We start from the raw sequence: 20,217 nt of genomic DNA on the forward strand, positions 1-20,217 counted from the left end.
GTGTGATGGTCAGGTGTTCACATACTTTTGGCCATATACTGTATATAAACACATGGCCAAAAGAAGAATTCTGCTATGACTCCGCCACCCACCATCTCTGTTCCCTGACTACTAAGTGGGAGCTTAAGATTAACATTATGTTATTAGGCGATCCAGATTACAGTTTTTTACAATCATTTTCACACGTGTCTCAATACCATGTCCACTTTTTGAAAACACTTAATCACTTAACATCCACCATATCAGTACACTATATGAACTAAACTGTGTATACTTTTGCATTGCATTGCTTTTGCATTACCATCTATACAAAAGTGGTCATATTTGCATTGAAATGTGCATGTATATAGGCAAAATATAGATGTAGTTGTCGCTGAAGAGATTTTTCCACTATTACTGCTGTATATGTAAGTCATGGGCCATCAGTGAGAGAAAGTGACCCAAGAATGCAACTACAGTAAATTTACCACACTCAATAGTGGTATCTACAGTATTGTGACAGGCAAAACAACAGATACAAAAGTTTGTTCTTGGTGTCATCATAGCTACTTGGCTTCAAATATTTATAGGGCGTGGGGGATTGTAGGGTGGATAAGATATGCTAAAGGTTTTTTTTCTAAAGGTTCAAGGCAAGGGAGAATGTTGCAGTAAATGTGAAATTCATACAAATTTGACCCAAAATACAGAGGACTCCATGGATCAGAATTGGGGCTACAGCATACTTCTAGTGGTAGTATCATGTGTTGTTGTTTCACTTACTGTACTAGAAATGAAAAGCATCTGCAGACCTTTTGTTGTACTGTAGTATACCTCAGAAATTGTAGCATAGAGCTGTCATGGGGCATATTTCAGCATTTCAGATTTATTTGTTTGGTATAACAATATGTACTGTAAACTTTACTTTTTTGCAATGCAGCACTAATCTCTGCAAAAACAGAGGATACGGCAACACATAATATATGCATTCTCCAATGCTCAAGTTGTTTCTGTTTTTTAGTCCATTGTATTTTGAGTGGCAAAGTAGTCTTGCTGGGAGAGAGCATTTGCTATAGTTATGGCAGCACGAGTCTCTTTTGGGTGAATTATGAAATGTTTTGGTGGTTGTACTGTAGTGCATGGAAGATTAACTGATGTGCTCATATGCATGGTTGTTAAGCAGTTTTGAGTTTTGCAGTTAAGCAGTTAAGAGTTTTGAAAAAGTGGCCACGGTATTGACCTAAGTGTGAAAATGGTTGGAAAAAAACTGTAATACAGCAACAATATTTTCATCATATTTAGAAGTATTTTGAAGCATCAGAATGTATGTATACACATACTAATTTAAAATGCAGTGCAAATTAGACATGTCATGGCTTGTTTAAGGAAATCATGTATTGAAGTGTACATCTATGTAGGATAACCATATTTATTCTCCAGCTGTGTGTGTGTGTGTGTGTGTGTGTGTGTGTGTGTGTGTGTGTGCGCATGTGTGTGTGTGTGTGTGTGTGTGTGTGTGTGTGTGTGTGGGGGGGGGGGGGGGGGGGGTGGGGGGGGGGTGGGGGGGGGCATTCACAGAGTGTAGAGTTCAGCAACATAGGAATGGAGGAGGAAAGTTAGTGAATCAACATACATTTTGGAATATGTTTATTGCAATAAATAGCTCACGTTACAAATCAACGAATTGTAGCATTTCACAATGATGCCACAACATTTTCCTACATATAGCTTTTAATACCATGAGCTTGAATAAGTCACTTTGTTTGGACATGAATGGTTACTTGGAGTATAGTGTCAAAAGAAATTAATTTTGAACTGCATAATATACAGCAATAAACTGAAGTTATGATTAAAAATATATATTTTTGTTACAGGTTCTGTTTGCTGTTTTCACATTTACAAGTAGATGTAAAGGCAAAGCGAGTTTTTTAGAAAATGAATACTGTATGTTTCAGATATGTTAACTTGAATCGTCTCTTTGGCCATTGAAGTCAAAGCTGGAGACATGCAAGCTGTGACTTGGGGAGAAGCGGATGAATAAAAGGGTGTCACTTTCTCTGCTGTCAGATTTTCCAGTTTCCAAAGTGTCCAATTACTAGCTAAGCAATGGAAAATGTGGTCACTGACAGGTGGGTAGGGTTTCTGTGATGGTCTGCATGAATCAGCCAATGTCCAATTACGGTTCAGGTGTCTTTCTCGCTGAACACTCTGCACAATGGCCTTTACTGGCCCGTGTCTTGAGTTTTAGAAAGGATTCATTGGTCAGAGGCTCTGCTCTGAGGTATATTGCTCACCCTCAGATTTGGCAGGAAGATAAGATTATAGAGAAAAAAAAACAAATGTCTACACACCATTTGCTCACTCCGCACACAGGATGGCATTTTAATCCAACGCAGATCTTAACCTGATGTTATCCTATGTGTACCACTGAAAACTGTTTTTTTAGGAGTCTGTGGTCATTTGATCATCTGTTATACTTAATTCTGTCCAGCACCTAGAAAAATGAAATGTGTTTATCTTTGCTTTGTATTGTACAGGAAACACATGAGACTTTGACCAACAGTATCAGATAACACAAAAGAAAGAAAAAGCTTTTACATGTTCAGTTTATGGTAGGACCAAATGCCTTTTCCTAAGCACACTTTCAGTTTTGTTAGGTCAGTTTTTATTAAGAGGGACATTTTGCTTCAGTCCCAGCTAATAATATATCCACAAGGATTATTACACTTTTCAATCACACTTTTTTATCACACATATCTGAATAGCATTTCCCTCTGTCCAATCCCAGCTGTAACCATTTTCCTAGTCCCAACCTTAGCCTAAACCCTGACCGAATTATAAACCTTAACATAATAGTGTAGGTTTGGTGACTGAGGGTGGTTACAAAGCAGTTACATGGGAGTTCACCTGTTTCCTTTGGCTTGCTTATTGGGGACATAGGTCTACATTTCCTTTCACCTCACTCATTGGGCCATTTCACAGATCTGCCTGGGATGACTGATGTTCTGTATAAAGACATAACAGTGCTACCCCAAACTGGAGTAAACAGCTTTTCTGAATGCCAAATCAATATTATTTTGTGACTGAATTAACATAAACTGTACATGAAAATGGTCCTTATAGTTATATTTCATTTCATCCCCCCTTTTGATTTTCATCTCTCTGTCTGAATGAAGATATTTGCTTTCAGTTTTTTGTATTTCTTGTTATTTGTCTTGAATGGTAATTTAAAAAATGAAATGCGAGAAGAGGGAAAATTGGTAAATACAGGGTGGTCATAAGGTCTAGCTGGTTGAAAAACTTCACATTTACATGTAATTTCAGTTTCTTGTATAACCTATGATGTTGACTATCCAGCAGAGATCTGAGGTGGTGACCTTGCATCCGCAGGAAAAGTCTTATGGTGAAATCACCCAGTATCCCCAGACTGAACTCCCTTAGACTTTTTTTGCATGGGGGGTACATTGAGTTAAAAGTTTACAGAAAAAGTTTCAATATGTTACAGATTTACGAGATCGTATCTGTGTCACCAATAACAACATTACCCCTGATATTCTGCATAATGTTTTAAGGGAAACAAGACTTCAATGACAATTCAATTTTAATACAGAAAGTGCCCATGTGGAACTTTATTGGCAACAAATAAGAAAGTGTCCATGTGGAACTTTATTGAAAACAAAGGAGCACAGACAGTTTAGAATAACTGAGTTCAATCTTGGACACGTGGAATGAATGTTATAGTTTTCTGTTGAAACAGACATTTTCACAGAAATAAACCAGGACTTCAGTTTATTTCTGACTATTTATTAATTATGGCTGCCCTGTACATGAGATTCTAACCAAACCTATAAATAAAAGCTTTTCAATAATTATTAGAGAAGCTGAGTAAGTGGAACATTATTTTCGGCTGTCATATGTTTATTTATTTAGTCTTGCTTGCAATATTATGACATACTTGACTTCTGTAGTTTAAGGGTTTCCTAGCAGCTACTTTGCAGCAGCTGGCTAGCTATTTGCAGGTTATACTAAGTTTGAAATCAGTTAGCACCAAAGATTAGCATTTTTCTCAGGATTCAAATGGATGCTTTAAGGTATAATTACATTTCTGTAGTCTCTGTAATTGTTCCTGCCAAAAGATTTTATTTCAGAATTATTTTTGAGCAGTTTGAATCTAAATGATCCCTCTACCCAAAACTGAAAGTCTCTGTTATACAGTGAAAATGTTTAATTAATCATAAAATAGAACACAGACGTCTTCCAGGACAAGCCATGAATCATTTGAAAAGGGTGGTTTATGGTGACGGCCTGATACGTTGTTCAATTTTCAGAAGTTATCGCTGAGACAAGGGATTTTTTTATTCACTGCCTTTTGGTTCCATTAAGAATTAATATGTTTCAAGACAGAAAATAAAGAGTCTTATATGAAACACCCCAACATCCCTCCATTTGGAAGGGACACTGACCTGAAGAAAATGGGTCAGAAAATAGCTATACATAAAAGGCAGTGATTCACAGGTTAGATCAAAATAAAGAAACCCCCAGTTCTCCAAAAAGACAAAATAAATAAATTAAATACATGAAAATAAAAACCGGATCTCAACTCGTGGCCCCCTGAACCTTCATAAAAATACTGTCTTTTAGAAGGGACTTGTGAATAATTCATTCTGTCCATCTCCATTGCTCCCTTCCAACTTGGCCACGCATGTTTTCTTGTATTCTGGATCTTTCTAGATCATTCCAGCCAGCCATGGAGGTAGGAACAGTCCCACAGTTCCCAGAATGCACACCATGATAAACATCCACAGAAATATCCTGTCGATGACCATCGCCACGTACTTCCAGTCCTCTTTCACCTGGGAGGCAAGCAGAGACAGCACTGTTATTTCCATATCCCATGATGCTCCTGTCAAGCCATCAATTTCCCCTCTAAATTGACTTCACGTCTGGCTGGTTTTTACAAAGGAGGCCACAGGAATATCAGCGCTTCCCCTTCCATGCCTGTCACTCACAGCTCCTGTCAGAACATTAAAGTCAAAAGTGTATTGCTTTTAATTGTCTCTGAGAGACCGGCACATTCTCACATCCCCTGATGCATGTTAATAGACTTGCTGTGGTGAACTGTTCAGATTCCCTCAGGGAAAGGGACTGAAGAGCTGCTGTCTCTTGTACTTGTCTGGACTTATGCTTGGCCTGTATTCTCCCATCTGTATGTGTTTGATTCGCCTGGACAGCAGTAATATATTCAGTGTGGAGAAAGGAAAGTGGTAGCTGGCTTGCTGACACTGAAGGGAAACCACTGCACCAACCCTAGAGTGGTCGAGTGAACGGAGTCTGCGAAATCACAGCTTTAGTGTTGCCAACCCCTTCGATTTTCACCTACATTCAAGCCTTATTTGATTCTCACCTTTTTGGGTCAGTGGAGGATGATTATGATCAATTTGGATATTACCTATTTACACTGTTATACAGCTGACCTTCTGAACTGCCCTGTGGGTTTTTTAGATGTTACCACTAAATGAGGTACAGCAGCCACACCTTAACAATTTACACACTCTATTGTGAGCAAATCTAATTCCAGGTTGGATTTGCAAGTGGGATGGATTTCAGCACAAAGCACAATAAAAGCATGCAGGATGGAGAATTAACTTCCTCAAATAGCACTGCATGCTCTGCCGTGTATCGACACACACAGTGTGGATTTTGTCGCTCAAAGCACAGCTTAAAGCATAGCTAAGAACACATGACTTCCCAGCTATGAGGAGCAACTAACTCTTGGTGTAGTATGAATAAATGGATTTTAGGGACGTAATTATAAGGAAGCACTTAGCTGACTGCAGCTCTAATCTTTTCAGCATACTTATGAGCTTTAACTTTTTAATGATGTCTTTTTTTCTTCCTTTCATTCTCATAGCAATTAGCAGCATTCTTCTGGGGCCGCAACTTGAATGGGCAATTTAGAAGACCTTGCTACACAACTGTTGCTAAGAACAAGGGAAAATGCAGACAGGCTTTGATGGTAAACAAGAACAGAACTGTGGATGAGGTCCACTCTTTGACCGTCCAGAAAACAATTAAGTTGGAGCATTTCAGCAGCCTCCCCAAAGACCATTTAAATCAAGCACCTCAAAACTATGCAAATACCACACTGTAATGCTTTGTTTACGTTCTTTGCAGAGGAGATTTACATAGACTGACACTGGGTATGAGTTATCATCCACCCTCCTATGGGTGTTTGTGGCATGCCTGATCTGGTCTCTGAACACCTGCAGATGGTTTTCAAATGTCAGGTGGCAAATAATTAGATTACTCCATGAACACCTGTGGCTTCAAACCCACAGTGTGGAAAAACTGGTTTATTTGGGGTCTTTGCTGCCATTTGCATGTCATTGCAGGAAAACGCTATTTTCACTGTTGAATAACCACGGATAGTGCATCCACGCCTCGAACATGATAACTGGCAACAGTGTGGCCTTGAAAGGTAAAAGTCCACCGCGATTACTTACAGAGAAGTCTGCGTCCTCTGCTCTGAGGTGGTCGGCGATGTACTGCACACCCTCAAAGGCTAGCTTCATGGAGGGGGACATCAGGAAGAGGGGCTGCTCATTCGCGCCGCAGACCTTGGAGGGCCTGCCAGGGGGCGCCGTTGTCTCCGGCAGGGCTTGGCACTTGCACAGGGGCTGGCTGCCGCAGGAGGTCTCCTGGGTGAGTGGGTGGTGCTGGAAGGTGGGGGAGCGGCTGCACTTGCCGCTGCTCTGGCTGTTGCTCTGGGAGGTCTCCTCGTGGAGGCAGCAGTACTGGATGCTCCGGGAGCGGCAGCGGGTGGTCCTCTGCGGCGGTTCCCTCTCGCCGAAGCCGTACTGCACGCTGAGCGAGCGCACCTTGTGCAGGGCGCGCGGCTCGTCCAGCGTCAGGCGGTGCAGCGAGGTGGCCGGGGAGGAGGGGCAGCCCAGCTGAGGGGGCTCCTCCAGGAGGATGGAATACTGGCTGGAGGGGGACCTGCACAGAAGCTGTGTCTTGGGCAGGTGCTCCTCCAGGGGGTGGCCCAGGGGCGGGGAGGGGGAGGGGGCCAGGATGTCCGGGCTGTCGGAGGGCGAGGCGGGGAAGGCCTGCTCCGCCTCCATCCCGGGCCAGAAGGACGGCGCACTCCCTTTCTTGTGCATCATCTCGATGAGCTTCTTGCAGTTGTCCTTGCAGACGGCGGAGGGGCGTTTCATGAAGAGCACGCGAGGCACCAGGTCCAGGAAGACCCGGCGCACCCACTGCGGCATGTTGTGGGTGCGTGGGGAGCGGTGGTGCACGTTGAGCACGAAGACGGTGATGATGATGGAGAGGGTGACGAAGATCATGGTGAAGAGCAGGTACTCGCCGATGAGCGGGATGACCAGCGAGGTGGACGGGATGATCTCGGTGATGAGGAGGAGGAAGACGGTGAGGGAGAGAAGCACGGAGATGCACAGGGTGATCTTCTCGCCGCACTCCGAGGGCAGGTAGAAGACCAGCACGGTCAGGCAAGAGATCAGCAGGCAGGGGATGATAAGGTTGATGGTGTAGAAGAGAGGCAGCCTCCTGATGATGAAGGAGTAGGTGATGTCCGGGTAGATCTCCGTGCAGCACTCGTACTTCTTGCTGTTATAAGTCCCCACGGCATTCACGATGACCCACTCCCCACTTTCCCAGTAGTCCATCTGATCCACATTGCTAGCCATGCTCACCAGGTCGATTTTGGCCTTGTCGTAGGTCCAGGAGCCAAACTTCATCGTGCAGTTCTGCTGGTCGAAGGGGAAGAAGGTGACGTCGATGCTGCAGGAGCTCTTGTAGATGGCTGGGGGCATCCATTTGATCCTGCCGTCATGAAACAGGTGCGCCTTGGTCAGGTGAGTCACTGCAAAGTCTCCGTCAGCACTGGGGAAACAGACATATCCCATTACTCGCGCTGGCCTTTTAAATCAATCCCCAACATTCTAATATAACATTTTAATTGACAGGTGTTACACATTGGAGATTATACAGTGTTTGACCTTGAGCTGGATTCACGTACGTGTTCGATTTTAATTTCATCACTTTTTGTGTAAAATGCACAGTAATTACACTCCGTATAACCACCTGCTTATCTAAGCATTATATCTTTTTAATGCCCTGCTCTATTACAGTATCTATGGATTAGATGCATTAAGCACAGGATATTATTGCAATTATTACTACCATTTTTATCATTTAGAAGGGAGACTTTGGGTCACAGTTTTATTAGTATAAGCTAGGCTTGCCTTTGGTGCTTTGCAAAAATTTGCACATGTGGATACATAGCACTGAAGGCAACTATTTTTCAGACTTAAATCCTGTCAGCACTGCCAGCATGATACATACAGCACTGGGTGGAGGAGCAGAGCAGCAGTGAGATTACATTACATGACATGCATTTAGCAGATGCGTTTATCCAGACCGACTTCAAGTGCAATAGAACAGAAGTGTGTCCATTCAAGTTGAATGAGCAACACTGTTAGACCCGGCTAACAATACTCACAGACCAGTGAGTGTGAGCACAACACCATTCAAGCCCTACCACAAGTTAACTTGTGCAACCTGACTAGGCAATGGAAACCAAGTACACTACAAGTACAAGTACAAAGGTAGCAGGTGTTAGCGGGTGGGGATTGAAGTGGAACCGAGATGCAGTGAAGTGATGGGTCTTCAGGCTCCGACGGAAGATGGCCAATGATTCCACTGTCCTAATGTCCGTGGGGAGTTCATTCCACCACTGAGAGACCAGTACAGACAGGGATCTTGTCTGAACAATCCCGTTGGAACGGGACAGTCAGTTGCCCCGTAGAGGGCAGCAATCTTGATGGAACATGGGGTTTGAAGACCGATTGTAGGTATGAGGGGGCTGTCCCGTTCATTGACCTGCATGCCAGCGCCAAGGTTTTGAACTTGATGCAAGCGTTAACAGGAAGCCAATGAAGTAAAGTGAGGAGTGGAGTAACTCGACTACGTGTAGGGAGATTGTGGACAAGTCGTGCAGCTGCATTCTGGATTAGTTGTAGGGGTTTGATCGCACAGGCAGGAAGGCAAGCAAAGATGTGTTGTGTTAGACAGGTGACTCTGACACCAGTTAGACCACTGCGTGGAGGGAACAGGGCCATCACACAGCCCCACTGGGATTTTGAGAGATTTGCATCGGTTAAGCCTGTGTGAAGCCAATGTGAAGCCTGCGTGGTGTATATTGCATTTGATCTCCCTCTCCTCTTCTGTTGCATGCTCGGCGAACTGAAATCGTGAGCCTCAGTGATCTACGAAAGGACGCCATGAAACGCTGTGGTGGTATTCCACATTCGCCCACAGGAAGCCAAGGAGTGAGCCACCGATAATGATCTTTGCACTTACTCAGACTGACTGACAGCAGGCAGTAAGCCCCAAGCTGAAGCTTTAAGAGTTCTGATGAAGGAGAAGAAAAAAAGAACACCCGCAAAGAGACAAACACATAATGTGCCTGTGATATAGTTATATTAGTGCATGTCACATGGTTTACATCTAATGTCCATACTGAGTGCAAAATGATGCTTACTGAATGACGCTTACTGAATATTTTTGCCAGAAAATTTTGTTTTCCATTCAGTCATCAATTATATTTTATATTTCAGTCAATTATATTCAGTACATGGCGGTACCACAGAAATGTCTTCATGGATACAAATATTCATCCTCTCACAATTAGCATTTATTCTTAAATAGTTTATTCTTTATATAGCAAAAAAAAAAACATATGACTGCTAGGCATCACTGAAATGCATCAATCCCTAAACATCTGGCTAGTTTCTTTTGGAGTTTGTTCTGAAAGAGACAGTTTTGCCAGAATTTGGAAGGACAAAGATTTCTAAAGACAGAATTAAAAGGGGGGCACAGAGGAAAGACGCGTGTTGCCAGTATACAGGAGTCACAGCCACAATCAGTGTTATCCTGAGACAACATACTTATTGTAAAGGACAATGTCTGGCCTCCAAATGAGCTCGGATGGAATCCGGATGGAGGTCACATTGTCATACTCTTCCGGGTTCCATCGTAGTTTGTAGTCATTCCACTCCTGTTGGAACGTGAGTGGTTAGAACAAGGTCCACGGTATACAAGCACACAATGAAGGATGAATCCAATATATGCTAAAGGTGCTGCGTGCACAGCATACCTGCTTCACCCAGACGTTGGTGGTCATCATCTGGTTCTTCTCATCCTATCAAGAAATACAAAAAAAGGAAAAATAAAAGATAAAGATAGTTAAACTACGGTTCACCTGGAGTCCAGACACCATCACACTTTAAGAGAAGCCCCATAAACCTTTTTTCCTTGAAATGAGAATTGCTTTATTTTACTGAAGATTAGGGTTAGTTTCTGGGTGTCATTGCTAGCGAGTGGTCTGCGTTTTAATGAACCACTTAAAGTAGCTAGTACAGTGGTGAAATTGGACAGGTTAGAACCTGCATATTATTTTCATTATTATTTAGCATTTTAGACTGTTTGAAACCTTATTTAAATTACTCCCAAGGACTATAATTTGCATGAGCAACATAAAAAAGGTCTGGAAATTATTTCACCAAAGGGAAAGATTTTCTTTTGAAGTAAATGCACTGGCAAAAATCTACATGAGAGATAAAAGAAACAAAAATCTTGAAGTTGAAAAATAATAATAAAAAAATGCATTCCTTGTATTAGAAGTGAATGCATTTTTTCAAAGTGCTAAAAGGAGTCTGATGCAACAGCACAGGAAGTGTAAATTTTGAGTTCTTAACCGGGATTCAAATTAAGTAATTAGTGAATGAGGGTTATTCGGAAAATATGCAGTAATTGGTTGCATCCTTTTACTCACTGGAAAATACAGGGCGTAGAAATAATAATGGAAACATCAAAAATATGTGAGTGCCTATTAACTAATAAGGAATTGGGTTGCTCTTTGCCTACAGAACAGTTTAAATCCTTCCTTTTCGGAATGGTGTTGCACAACTGCTTCTGGTGGGATATTGGACCATTTTAAAGAGGGAAAGCCTCAGTTCTTTGAGAACCAAATGAGGCAAAAATCTGCTCTGTACTCTACGCTGCAGAGTCTCACACAAAGGAGTAAGATAGTATTTAGATCTTGTGATTTGAGAGGCCATGGAATGCAATTGATTTCACTTGGGTGTTCACAAGACTACTCTTGAATCAGTTTAGCAGTGTTCATGGGGGCGTTATCATCTTGGAATATGGCAACATCTTGAGGAAACAATGTTTGCACCATAGAGTGCACCTGGTTGCCTAAAATTGTGTTCCTTGGCCATAATTCTACCATGCAGAGTTACAGTCAGACCCAGTGACTCCCACAAGATGGCTGCCCATTCCATAACAGATCTACCACCATGTGGGTTGAAGGCTTCCTTTGACTTTCTCTAAACATAAACCTATCCAGATGTAGAAAAAAGAGTAAAAGACAGTTAATCAGACCATATTACTGTGTTCCACTGCTCAAAGGTCCTGTTATTGTGCTCATTACACCAGGTTATGCATTGTTGTGCATTGGCCTTGGTTACAAACGGTTTCCAAATGGCAGCTCTACCATAAATATCAGCATTCAGGCTTCATTCATATTATTGACTCATGCCCTGGTTTCAAAACTACCTAGTCATCTTGAGGTAAAGTGCTAGTCTTTAAAAATCACAGCTTTCAGAATTCTCCCCAAAATAGTAAACATCTTGAAATAAAAAAGACCCCAGGATTTAGACAACAAACCATCTTCGTGGAATAAATCACTTTTCATGTCACAATGAATTAATGTGGTAAGGTTTTTTATGGAATAATGCTTTTCCAAATGATAACTGGGTGGGTCTGACTGAATCCAACAGACAGTATTTACTTTAAAGCAGGCTTGTTCCACTTTGATAGTGGTTAAGATGAAGGGTCCAGGTGGTATTCCTCAGAGACACGATATTAATCATGTCGGGACCCACATACTGATTCTTCCTAGGAGACTAAGCACTGAGAGGGTTTAAAGCAAATTAAGAAGATACACTTCATCCTCACAGTGCTCCAAATCTCTGTCTCCTCTTTAAAGTGCCACTTGGACCTTGGAAAACTTCTGTGTTAGGCATCAGAGGTTCAGCAGCAGGGAGTGTCACACAGTGGATGAGAGGAAAATAATTTCCAATGTCTTCCCAAGCCATTTCTAAGAAAACTCCAGAGAGAATCTCTCTGATAAGCCCAGCAGTAGATTTCCGTCTCACCTCGCTAGCGAGCCTGACTGCGATCACTGAGAAAAAAGCATGTTGAGAAGCTGGGGTAACTGCTCTAATTGTTTGTCAAACTTGTGAAAATTGCTCCGGTGGGGATATTGTGTGTGAGGCCTGGAGTAAAAAAAAAAAAGGATATGTTTATTTGCCTTGCAAAGAATGCATAGCCTGCTTTAAGCATGTGGATTTAGAGCGTTGAGCTTGTGGGCGTTTTGTGTTGCGTGGGCTCCTCCTCACCACGTCAATGAGCTGGGCAATGGAGAGGCCGAACTGCACCAGCACCACATCGGAGATGTTGGCGACAGGGCGGGACAGCTTGTTGTAACGAGTGAAGAGCGTCTTCAGGAGTCTCTCCTCAGCATGGGCCCGTATTGTCACAAGACTGGAGACTGAACAAAGAGCAGAACACGGAGGAATTTCAGTCCATGGTCTTACTGAGCTAGCCTGCCCAGCACACGGGTACGGAGTATAGGATGCTTACCTCACAGTCTGAACAGGATTGCCCTATTTCATTTTGATACACTATGTTGTAGTGGTTCAGCGTCAGGGCATTGATGATCTTTCTAAGCCATGGTCCAATCACAACAGTTGAATTTCCTCATGTCTGTGCCTTTCCCCACCCTTGTCCTGAACCGTGTGTGACTGACAAGGCAATAACCAATCAGCATGACCCTTTCCAGACATGGACTGTCTCTTGTATTCTGTCAGAATTCTTTACTGTTTTGTGATATTTGATGAGGAGGTATGACATTTGAGTTTTACCACCCAAAATTGGGTCAGTTTTAGTCCTACAGTGGCAAATACACTTTTCATCAGAATGGTATACCCTATGACCTTGTGCAGATCCCAATAACTACTTCTGAGCACTTTACTACAGTCCTGGATGCATTGATGTATGTCAGGTTCCTTTCTTGTACTACCTAGCAAATATAAGGAGCTACACCATGGTACTACATACCCTGTTATTCATGCTGTGCTACTATATACACATGTACAGTCCTACCATATTTCAAGAGTCTGAGTAACCACTCTATTTCATATGCTGTTTTTTTCCCCAAATGGGTGGTAAAAAAACCCCTCAGTAATAAACTGGTGATGCTTTCTCTTCTAGTGATAATTTTGGTCGAGTTCTCTGCTCCAACCTTGATAAAGAGTGATGAAAGAATAAAAATGTTCTTTTTTCGTATCACTCCCAATCAGTCTTTGTGGCACGATCATAGACCGGTCTGAAAATTGACTTCTTCTTCTTGGTCAGAGCTGATGCTCATCAGGAAAGAGGGCCTCCCTAAGGATTAAATTTAGTCTGGGTAAAAAAAAATGCACTTTGGTCAGCACTTTTAAATGCATGGACCATTCAGTTCGCTCTATTTGCGGATCCGAGCAGAGTCCAGGAAACAGCAGAAAGTCGGCCGTGTTTGCTCTGTCTGTTTTTGTTTGTGTAGTCTACTGGGGAAAGCACACGCCCTGGGGCAAGGTATCAGCGCGTATCGGTCCATCGGCGCTGTCTCCAGGGAGACAGAATCTTGCATGGTAGACCATTCTGGGATGCACAGGAGGGCTCTTTGCTGTTCCATTATTACCTGTTTTTGTTTAATACATTTTAAAGAGCACTTAGGGCTGTTCTCTACAAAAAATAGCAGCAGTGTACACTCACAAATATCATGCGACACACATGTCAGATTTCAACCTGAAATGATTTTTGGAGTTTTCATGTAAAAAGGCTTAAGCAGTAAGTACCTGACAGCAAACCTCTGAGAAAGTATTTAACTGGATAGACCAAGCATGTGCTAAGCCAATAGCCCTCACCAGCCTCATTTATAAATGCTTTATATAGCCAATCAAGCCATCATCCCCAACCATCACCAGAGTGACACAATTAAACAATTGGAGCAGAACTTCCCAGGGTTTACTCAATAAGGCGCATTTGTTGACGGGAGAAAACAACATGAGAGGGCGTATACATCGAAAGAACACCTGCATTGCACCTACATATTTCTGTGTGGTACCTCTTTGTGATGAACAGTGCATCTTTATAGTCAGAAGGCAGAATTTTATATTAGAAGCAAAGAGGAAACTTCCAAATTTGCAAACGCACAGCTCTCCAAGCTGATTTGATGACTTTTCCGCTGATCGGGCTGTTGACTGTTTGGTGAGGGTGAAAACATAATATTTTTTATGTCTGTCATTCTGTACACATGAGTGAACTCCGTCCCTTTTCAATGACGTATTTGCGTTCTAGCAGACATCTAAATGAGTGGTTGGGAACAATTAGGGAAGACGTCACTCACAAAGTCCGGAGTATTTATAATCTGTATAAATATTCTTTATTTACTTAAGGAAAATTTAATTCTGGCTTCCATCCAAAACTGTTAATATATAGAAGCTGAAACAACTAATGTGGAGACACACATGACTACACCTTACAAGAATTTATTCTTGGCTGCGCCCGGAATAGAGGGGGGACTCATATTTTGAAGGAGTGCGGCTATAATTTCGCTAATAAATTTAATAAACAAGGAGGAAATCCCCAGTGTGGAATTGATGTTTTGAAGGGCTTTGAGATGAAGGTGAGGAGGTCTCCCTCCTACTGTTCTCAAGCTGTCAGAAATTCTAAAAAAATAAAATAAATAAAAGCATCATAATGTCAAAGCCTATCTACCTTGAAGAAAAGGTGACATGTGACTGTATGCCATGAATAACCTTGCTTTTACTCACAGCTAGGCTCTTTTGCATTGGTGAATAAATGGCAAGTTTGGTTAATGCAATTTCTGGTTTTTAAGCCACACTTTGGGGAGGTAAGAGGGGGGTGGTGCAGAATGGCTGATGTTTTATGTATTAAACAATAGGCTATCATTTAATGGCATATATAATGCCATAATGGCCTATCTGGTAACAAATGGAAAAAATACACTGTGTCTAACCACTTCATCAGGGACATAAATGAATGGCAGTAGCCTAGAGCCTGTTAAGAGCCCCAGGCCCACCCTCTCCAAAGTTAACCTGAGTTATAAATCATTGCTATCTGTTGTAAAATATTGCCAATACTGTAACATACAGATGCAATACCTTAATGACAGTGTTTCAAAGACAGGCCAATACAAATAATATAGAATACAAACTTTTTTAAGTTGGTCATTATTAGTACAAATGTCAGTATGTTTTTTATGTGCTTGCGAGAGCAAATATCCCTAAGAGCTCTTCCATATGTGCCTGCCATAAATATAAATCTTTGAAAACAGTCATGACAAATGATAAGACATTGCATGTCTCTTAAATATTGAAACCCGTTTAAAATGAGATGATCCGCAGTAAATATGAGGGGTATTACCAAAACACTTGTTTTTTGGATGGATTTTTTTATGGCTTTATCTTCACTGAGATGTCTTCATTGCATCAAAAGTACACAAAATGTTATGTACACGCTGAGGAAGAGCTGGGATGATGACATCAATAGATTTAAAGGAGACATTTCACTGTCTTACAGACCAAATATGTTTGATATGTACCATTCGGACTTTTTCTTTTCTTTTTTTTTGCTGAGCATTTCTCTCATGTTATTGCAGACCTGACATTTATCGTGTAATCTAAATGCAGGTTCCAAATCGGGAGTATAATTTAATTAAAAATAATAAAATTAATCTATTTCGCAGGTCTTCTCAAAGGACAAGCTGTTACAGAAAGACTAATTTTCAAGATATAACTAATATAAAAGTCAAGGGACAAAAAATGACATAAAAGATGCCCTTTAAATAAACCCACCAAATGCAAAATTTTCACCAATTATAGCGAGTTGTTATTGAAGCTATGTGCTTTGTTCTCCAGATAATTTTGACTTTCAGTTTGCCCTTTCAGTTTTCAGTTTTGATTTCAGAGATCAGAGCTAGCCTACTTCTAGATAACATTCTGAAAGTCTCTTGTCATGAAGTAGACAGTGGACAAACATGACCTTTAGTTTTCTTATGTCTTATATTGGCAGTGAACTGTAAGTTTATTGGATCAATTCTATAAAACAGTGATGCACTTTTTGTTTTTGATTGCGTGTATTTTTTCCCCACAAATTAGCTTACTAGTTATTACTTCTCCGTTAAACTTCACTTTATTTTCACTAAAAAGACTGAACACTTGCAATCTACAGACCACGCAGCTTTGAGTAGCGTATAGAAGCAGTTGAATTGAACAGCAAACCCCTCCATGTTTTTTTTTTTTTTTTTACTGCGCTTGGAAGATGCGTACACCTCTAGCAACGGATGTGCCCCTCTGTCCACCACTCACTAATTACTCCCACAGTAACGAATATTTGCCACTAGAAGACGAAAAGGTTAGCAGAGTAGTCGCAGCTGTTGAACGGTGTCAATTCACTGTTTCTACAGTGTTTTGTTTTAGCCCAGCGTCCAGTGTTATGAACAAAGACCTGAAATGTTTGCATACATTACAGAAAGTCACATAACGGAACAGCCGTAGGAGTTTTCAGGTATGGAACTGCTTCAGAAACGAGTGAGTTGATGTTGAGGACGCTTGGGATGAAACCAGACTATTAGATTCATGACATTTCATCGTTTCCACAAAATCATGAGAAAAGCACAGAACAGTATTGTCAACACATTTCAAAATATACACATGTAACACAATCTGTTATAGCAGAATCTTGAGGGGTTCTGTCGAATCACAGGCATTATATGTCAAAATCATATAACCTCTGGTGAAATCTTATGCATGTTACAGTAGGCGTCAGTTGAACGTATTCAAAAATAGTTCTGTCCATGTTTCGTACCTCTTTTCTGCCTTCATAACGACTGGACTATTGGTAAAAGCGTTTAGCTTTTCAGCAAAGTCGTTTTCTAAAATCATCATTGTAATATAAAATGTAAGGTTAAATTTAATACATATATTTAAAAACATGGCCAAAAATACAGAATACAAAATTCCCTAAGCGAGACACTTCATTCTGTATAAACTTTGAAAATATGTTATATTGCATTCTTTGCACACAACAGTGCCCAGTAAAACAGTCTAAAAGTCTTAGATTTACCAATAATGATAAAGCTTACCTCGAGAAGCATGTAGTGAGATAAGGAGGACCAACAAACGTAAGCACTTGGTGAGAGACATTCTCATTAGATAATGCATGGATTCGTCTTGCTACGAGTTTCAACCAACTCTTTTTAGTTTATGGATTTCCCCCCTAGTCTTCCAAGTCGAATTCGCTTGTACTAGTGTATCTATGCGTCTTTCAAGGGTTCCGCATGTCATTGCAGTTCCTTTGATACATTCTCCAACTTGCTTTGTCGGGTAGGGAAAATAATATAAAAACAGCTGGTGATAGGAAATGCCTGGAGTTTCTCCAGTGGTTGAAGTCTTCTTCCACCCTTTTCAGAGACAGCTTAGATCATATAATACTTGTTCGGTTGCTCATTCTTCCCCATCGCCTTCTCCGCAGTTTAAGAGCAAGAGGGACTCGTCTCATTCAGTTTGTTAACCTGAGATTACCGTCTTCGCTCAAGTCTTTACTATGCCTCTAACCCTATGCAGACTCTCTCTGTTTCTCCCTCCCTCTCTTCTCCCCTCCAACCCAGTTCAGTTTGCGCGTCTCCCCAGACTAGCAGCTACTGTCCTGTAGCATGTGTTACCGACTTATCGATTTATTACCAAACACAGATATTGCGACTTGGCGACATTTACTGTATTTACAACATCACTGGATGTTATTTCATGCTAATTAAATTCTAAAAATGCAGTTTTGGGTATATATAAAACACAGCCGGAAAATGATCTATATTTCTCTCTAGATAACCTCCAATTCCACCCTTCTGACTGTGTGCAAAAGCGGTCTGAGGAGGACAGTCTGTTGGCTTTCCGCTCTCGAGAGGTGGCAACAGTGTGCAAGAAGAGACGGGAAGGTGTGCGGGAGTGTCAGATCTCATTTCGGGGACAGGATTATGTCTTTACTTTAACATAACCAGAGGAGCAGTCAACAGCGCTCTTACACTTTCTCCATTACAACCGGCACTCCAGGCGACAGTAGATTTCCAAGGGTGGAAGTATTTGAATACCCTTTTCTCATTCATTTTACGCTTCACCTCGTCTGTTTACCCCGTTTCTTCTCTCATTATCTCCAACCTGCAAAAAGCGCCATGGGGAGGTTGAAACCCCGCTATATTTAGATGAAGACTCGCAAGTCGTAACAATGTTTTTTTTCCGCATCATTTCGTTTCCCCAGGCGCCACGTCGTTGATTAGTCAGGGAAATCTCACCCCCCGCACTTTACTGTCATCCGTGCGACTACTGGCATATATGACAAGCAACAAGTACGTTTGACTTGGTGACGAAATTGCGCTGAGATACACTTGCAAATGAGATTGAAAGGCTGTAGTTAGATTATACAGTATAAATTCTAGCAAACAGCAAACCCTGACGTATGCTCTACTTTAAATCTTATGTAGCCGAAGGCATTATGAGGAGAATTCTGAAACGTATTTTCACAGAGAATATTTACAGAATACCAGCCTGTATTTTTTCCCTTCAGGACACTGGAAATCGATGGAAAATGTGTCTTTAAAGAATGTATGAACACCATATCCTTCCCTACCCTCTATTGATTTTTGAAATCAAAGTGTCCTTCAAAAGAACTGATGACTAAACCTGTGTTGGTGGAACAAAAATATATAACGCTATGGGTAAACCTTATTTCATACCCTTCAAACCTCTAAAACCAACACAGATGTATCTTATTTACTTATATTATGTTTAATTAATTTATTTTTATTTATTTTTAACCTTTTTGGCAGGTTGGGGGGGTGTGCAATGTAGTGATTTCTTTGGGGGTCACATCAAAATGTGCTTGTTAGTGATTTACTGTGACTAAAGGGGTTTTATCAGCTTTAATTAATGGTACTTAATGGGCCCATATTTCTTCTAGATGAGAAGAATCAGACTGCTCTTTAGATGTGGAGAAAAGGAACAAAATGACCAATTATACAGGGTTGTTGACACAATGTGTGTGTGTTTGTGTGTGTGTGTGTGTGTGTGTGTGTGTGAGTGTTGACCACCTCCTCTAATGCGCTCAGCCATCTGTGCTGTTTGTCTGTCATGAGGCTGTTTAATTAAGCCTGCGAAGCTGAAATGAGAAGAGGGACTCACCTTTTGCCCTGGGCTCTTTAATAATTCAGAACAGATTATGAACGGTCAGCTCCTCCCTGAGTGCTGTCCTCCTCGCCAACCTCTTGTCCAATCCCGTTTGCTCGCCCACCACTTCTCCACTTCTTGTCCGATTTAAATGTGCGCTGACCCGTCACTCGTCTGGTCGGGGTCTACTCGAACAGATCAGGTTCCCTGTTTGAGCCACCCTCTCAAGCGTTCGCAAGTGGTTGGTCTGTTTGGGGCAAGTAAAAGCCATGCTATCTCCTCTGACACAGGGGTGGCCAGGTCTCTGGGGTTTATCAGCAAGTGCAGGTTATGATGGTGAGACAGCCTTGGGGTAGCCTGTGGGGCCATGCTGGGTTGTCATCAGCTTTGACGTGGGTTTCCCGCAGTGCAATTGATGGAAATGCAGTGCTGGTCTGCTCATACAAAGGCCCTCTCTTCAAGTGTGTAGATACTAATTGAATCTCATTGTAAAAACGCAGTACACCGATCACTGTTTGCAAGGAATGCTTTTCCCTTGGCGATGCAATCAACATTTTATGTGTTGTTGTTTACCATTGCATTACATTACGTGCTCAGCAGGCATCCTAATCCATGGAAAGTTACATTTGTTACATTTTTACATATAATCCATTTATACAGTTTGATATTTACTGAAGTGGAGATTGGATCTGCAATTCTGATTGGGTCTGGTAAGTCTGGAATTCTGAAATAACCATACCACACTGATGTCAACTCAGTTAGTTATGTACAGTTGCTGACTAGGGCTCGCTCTGTTGTGTGTCACAGGTTGCTAGCATCATTGCACTTTGCACATGGTATTTGATTGCAGCCCATCATGATCCACTTAATG

At 41.6% G+C, this 20,217-nt stretch overlaps 1 protein-coding gene across 1 annotated transcript; it reads right to left on the minus strand.

Moving 5' to 3' along the window:
• Window positions 1-4,659: 4,659 nt before the first annotated feature.
• Window positions 4,660-17,369, minus strand: chrna4b (cholinergic receptor, nicotinic, alpha 4b). The gene is made up of 6 exons (XM_036532638.1): window positions 17,273-17,369; window positions 12,462-12,613; window positions 10,154-10,198; window positions 9,945-10,054; window positions 6,480-7,878; window positions 4,660-4,829 (listed from the first exon to the last, which is right to left on the minus strand). Exons 1-6 carry the CDS (start codon window positions 17,349-17,351, stop codon window positions 4,704-4,706), a joined length of 1,911 nt encoding a protein of 636 aa, XP_036388531.1. The 5' UTR covers window positions 17,352-17,369; the 3' UTR covers window positions 4,660-4,703.
• Between the last annotated feature and the right edge of the window lie 2,848 nt (window positions 17,370-20,217).

Source organism: Megalops cyprinoides, chromosome 7 (assembly GCF_013368585.1).
Source record: "Megalops cyprinoides isolate fMegCyp1 chromosome 7, fMegCyp1.pri, whole genome shotgun sequence".
Taxonomy (NCBI): domain Eukaryota; kingdom Metazoa; phylum Chordata; class Actinopteri; order Elopiformes; family Megalopidae; genus Megalops; species Megalops cyprinoides.

Coding starts and splice junctions, on each gene's coding strand:
- chrna4b (XM_036532638.1), bottom strand. CDS start 17,351: ATGCATTATCTAATGAGAATGTCTCTCACCAAGTGCTTACGTTTGTTG. Junction 10,055..10,153: donor CCAACGTCTGGGTGAAGCAG/GTATGCTGTGCA, acceptor ACGTTCCAACAG/GAGTGGAATGACTACAAACT. Junction 4,830..6,479: donor CAGAGGACGCAGACTTCTCT/GTAAGTAATCGC, acceptor CTTGCCTCCCAG/GTGAAAGAGGACTGGAAGTA.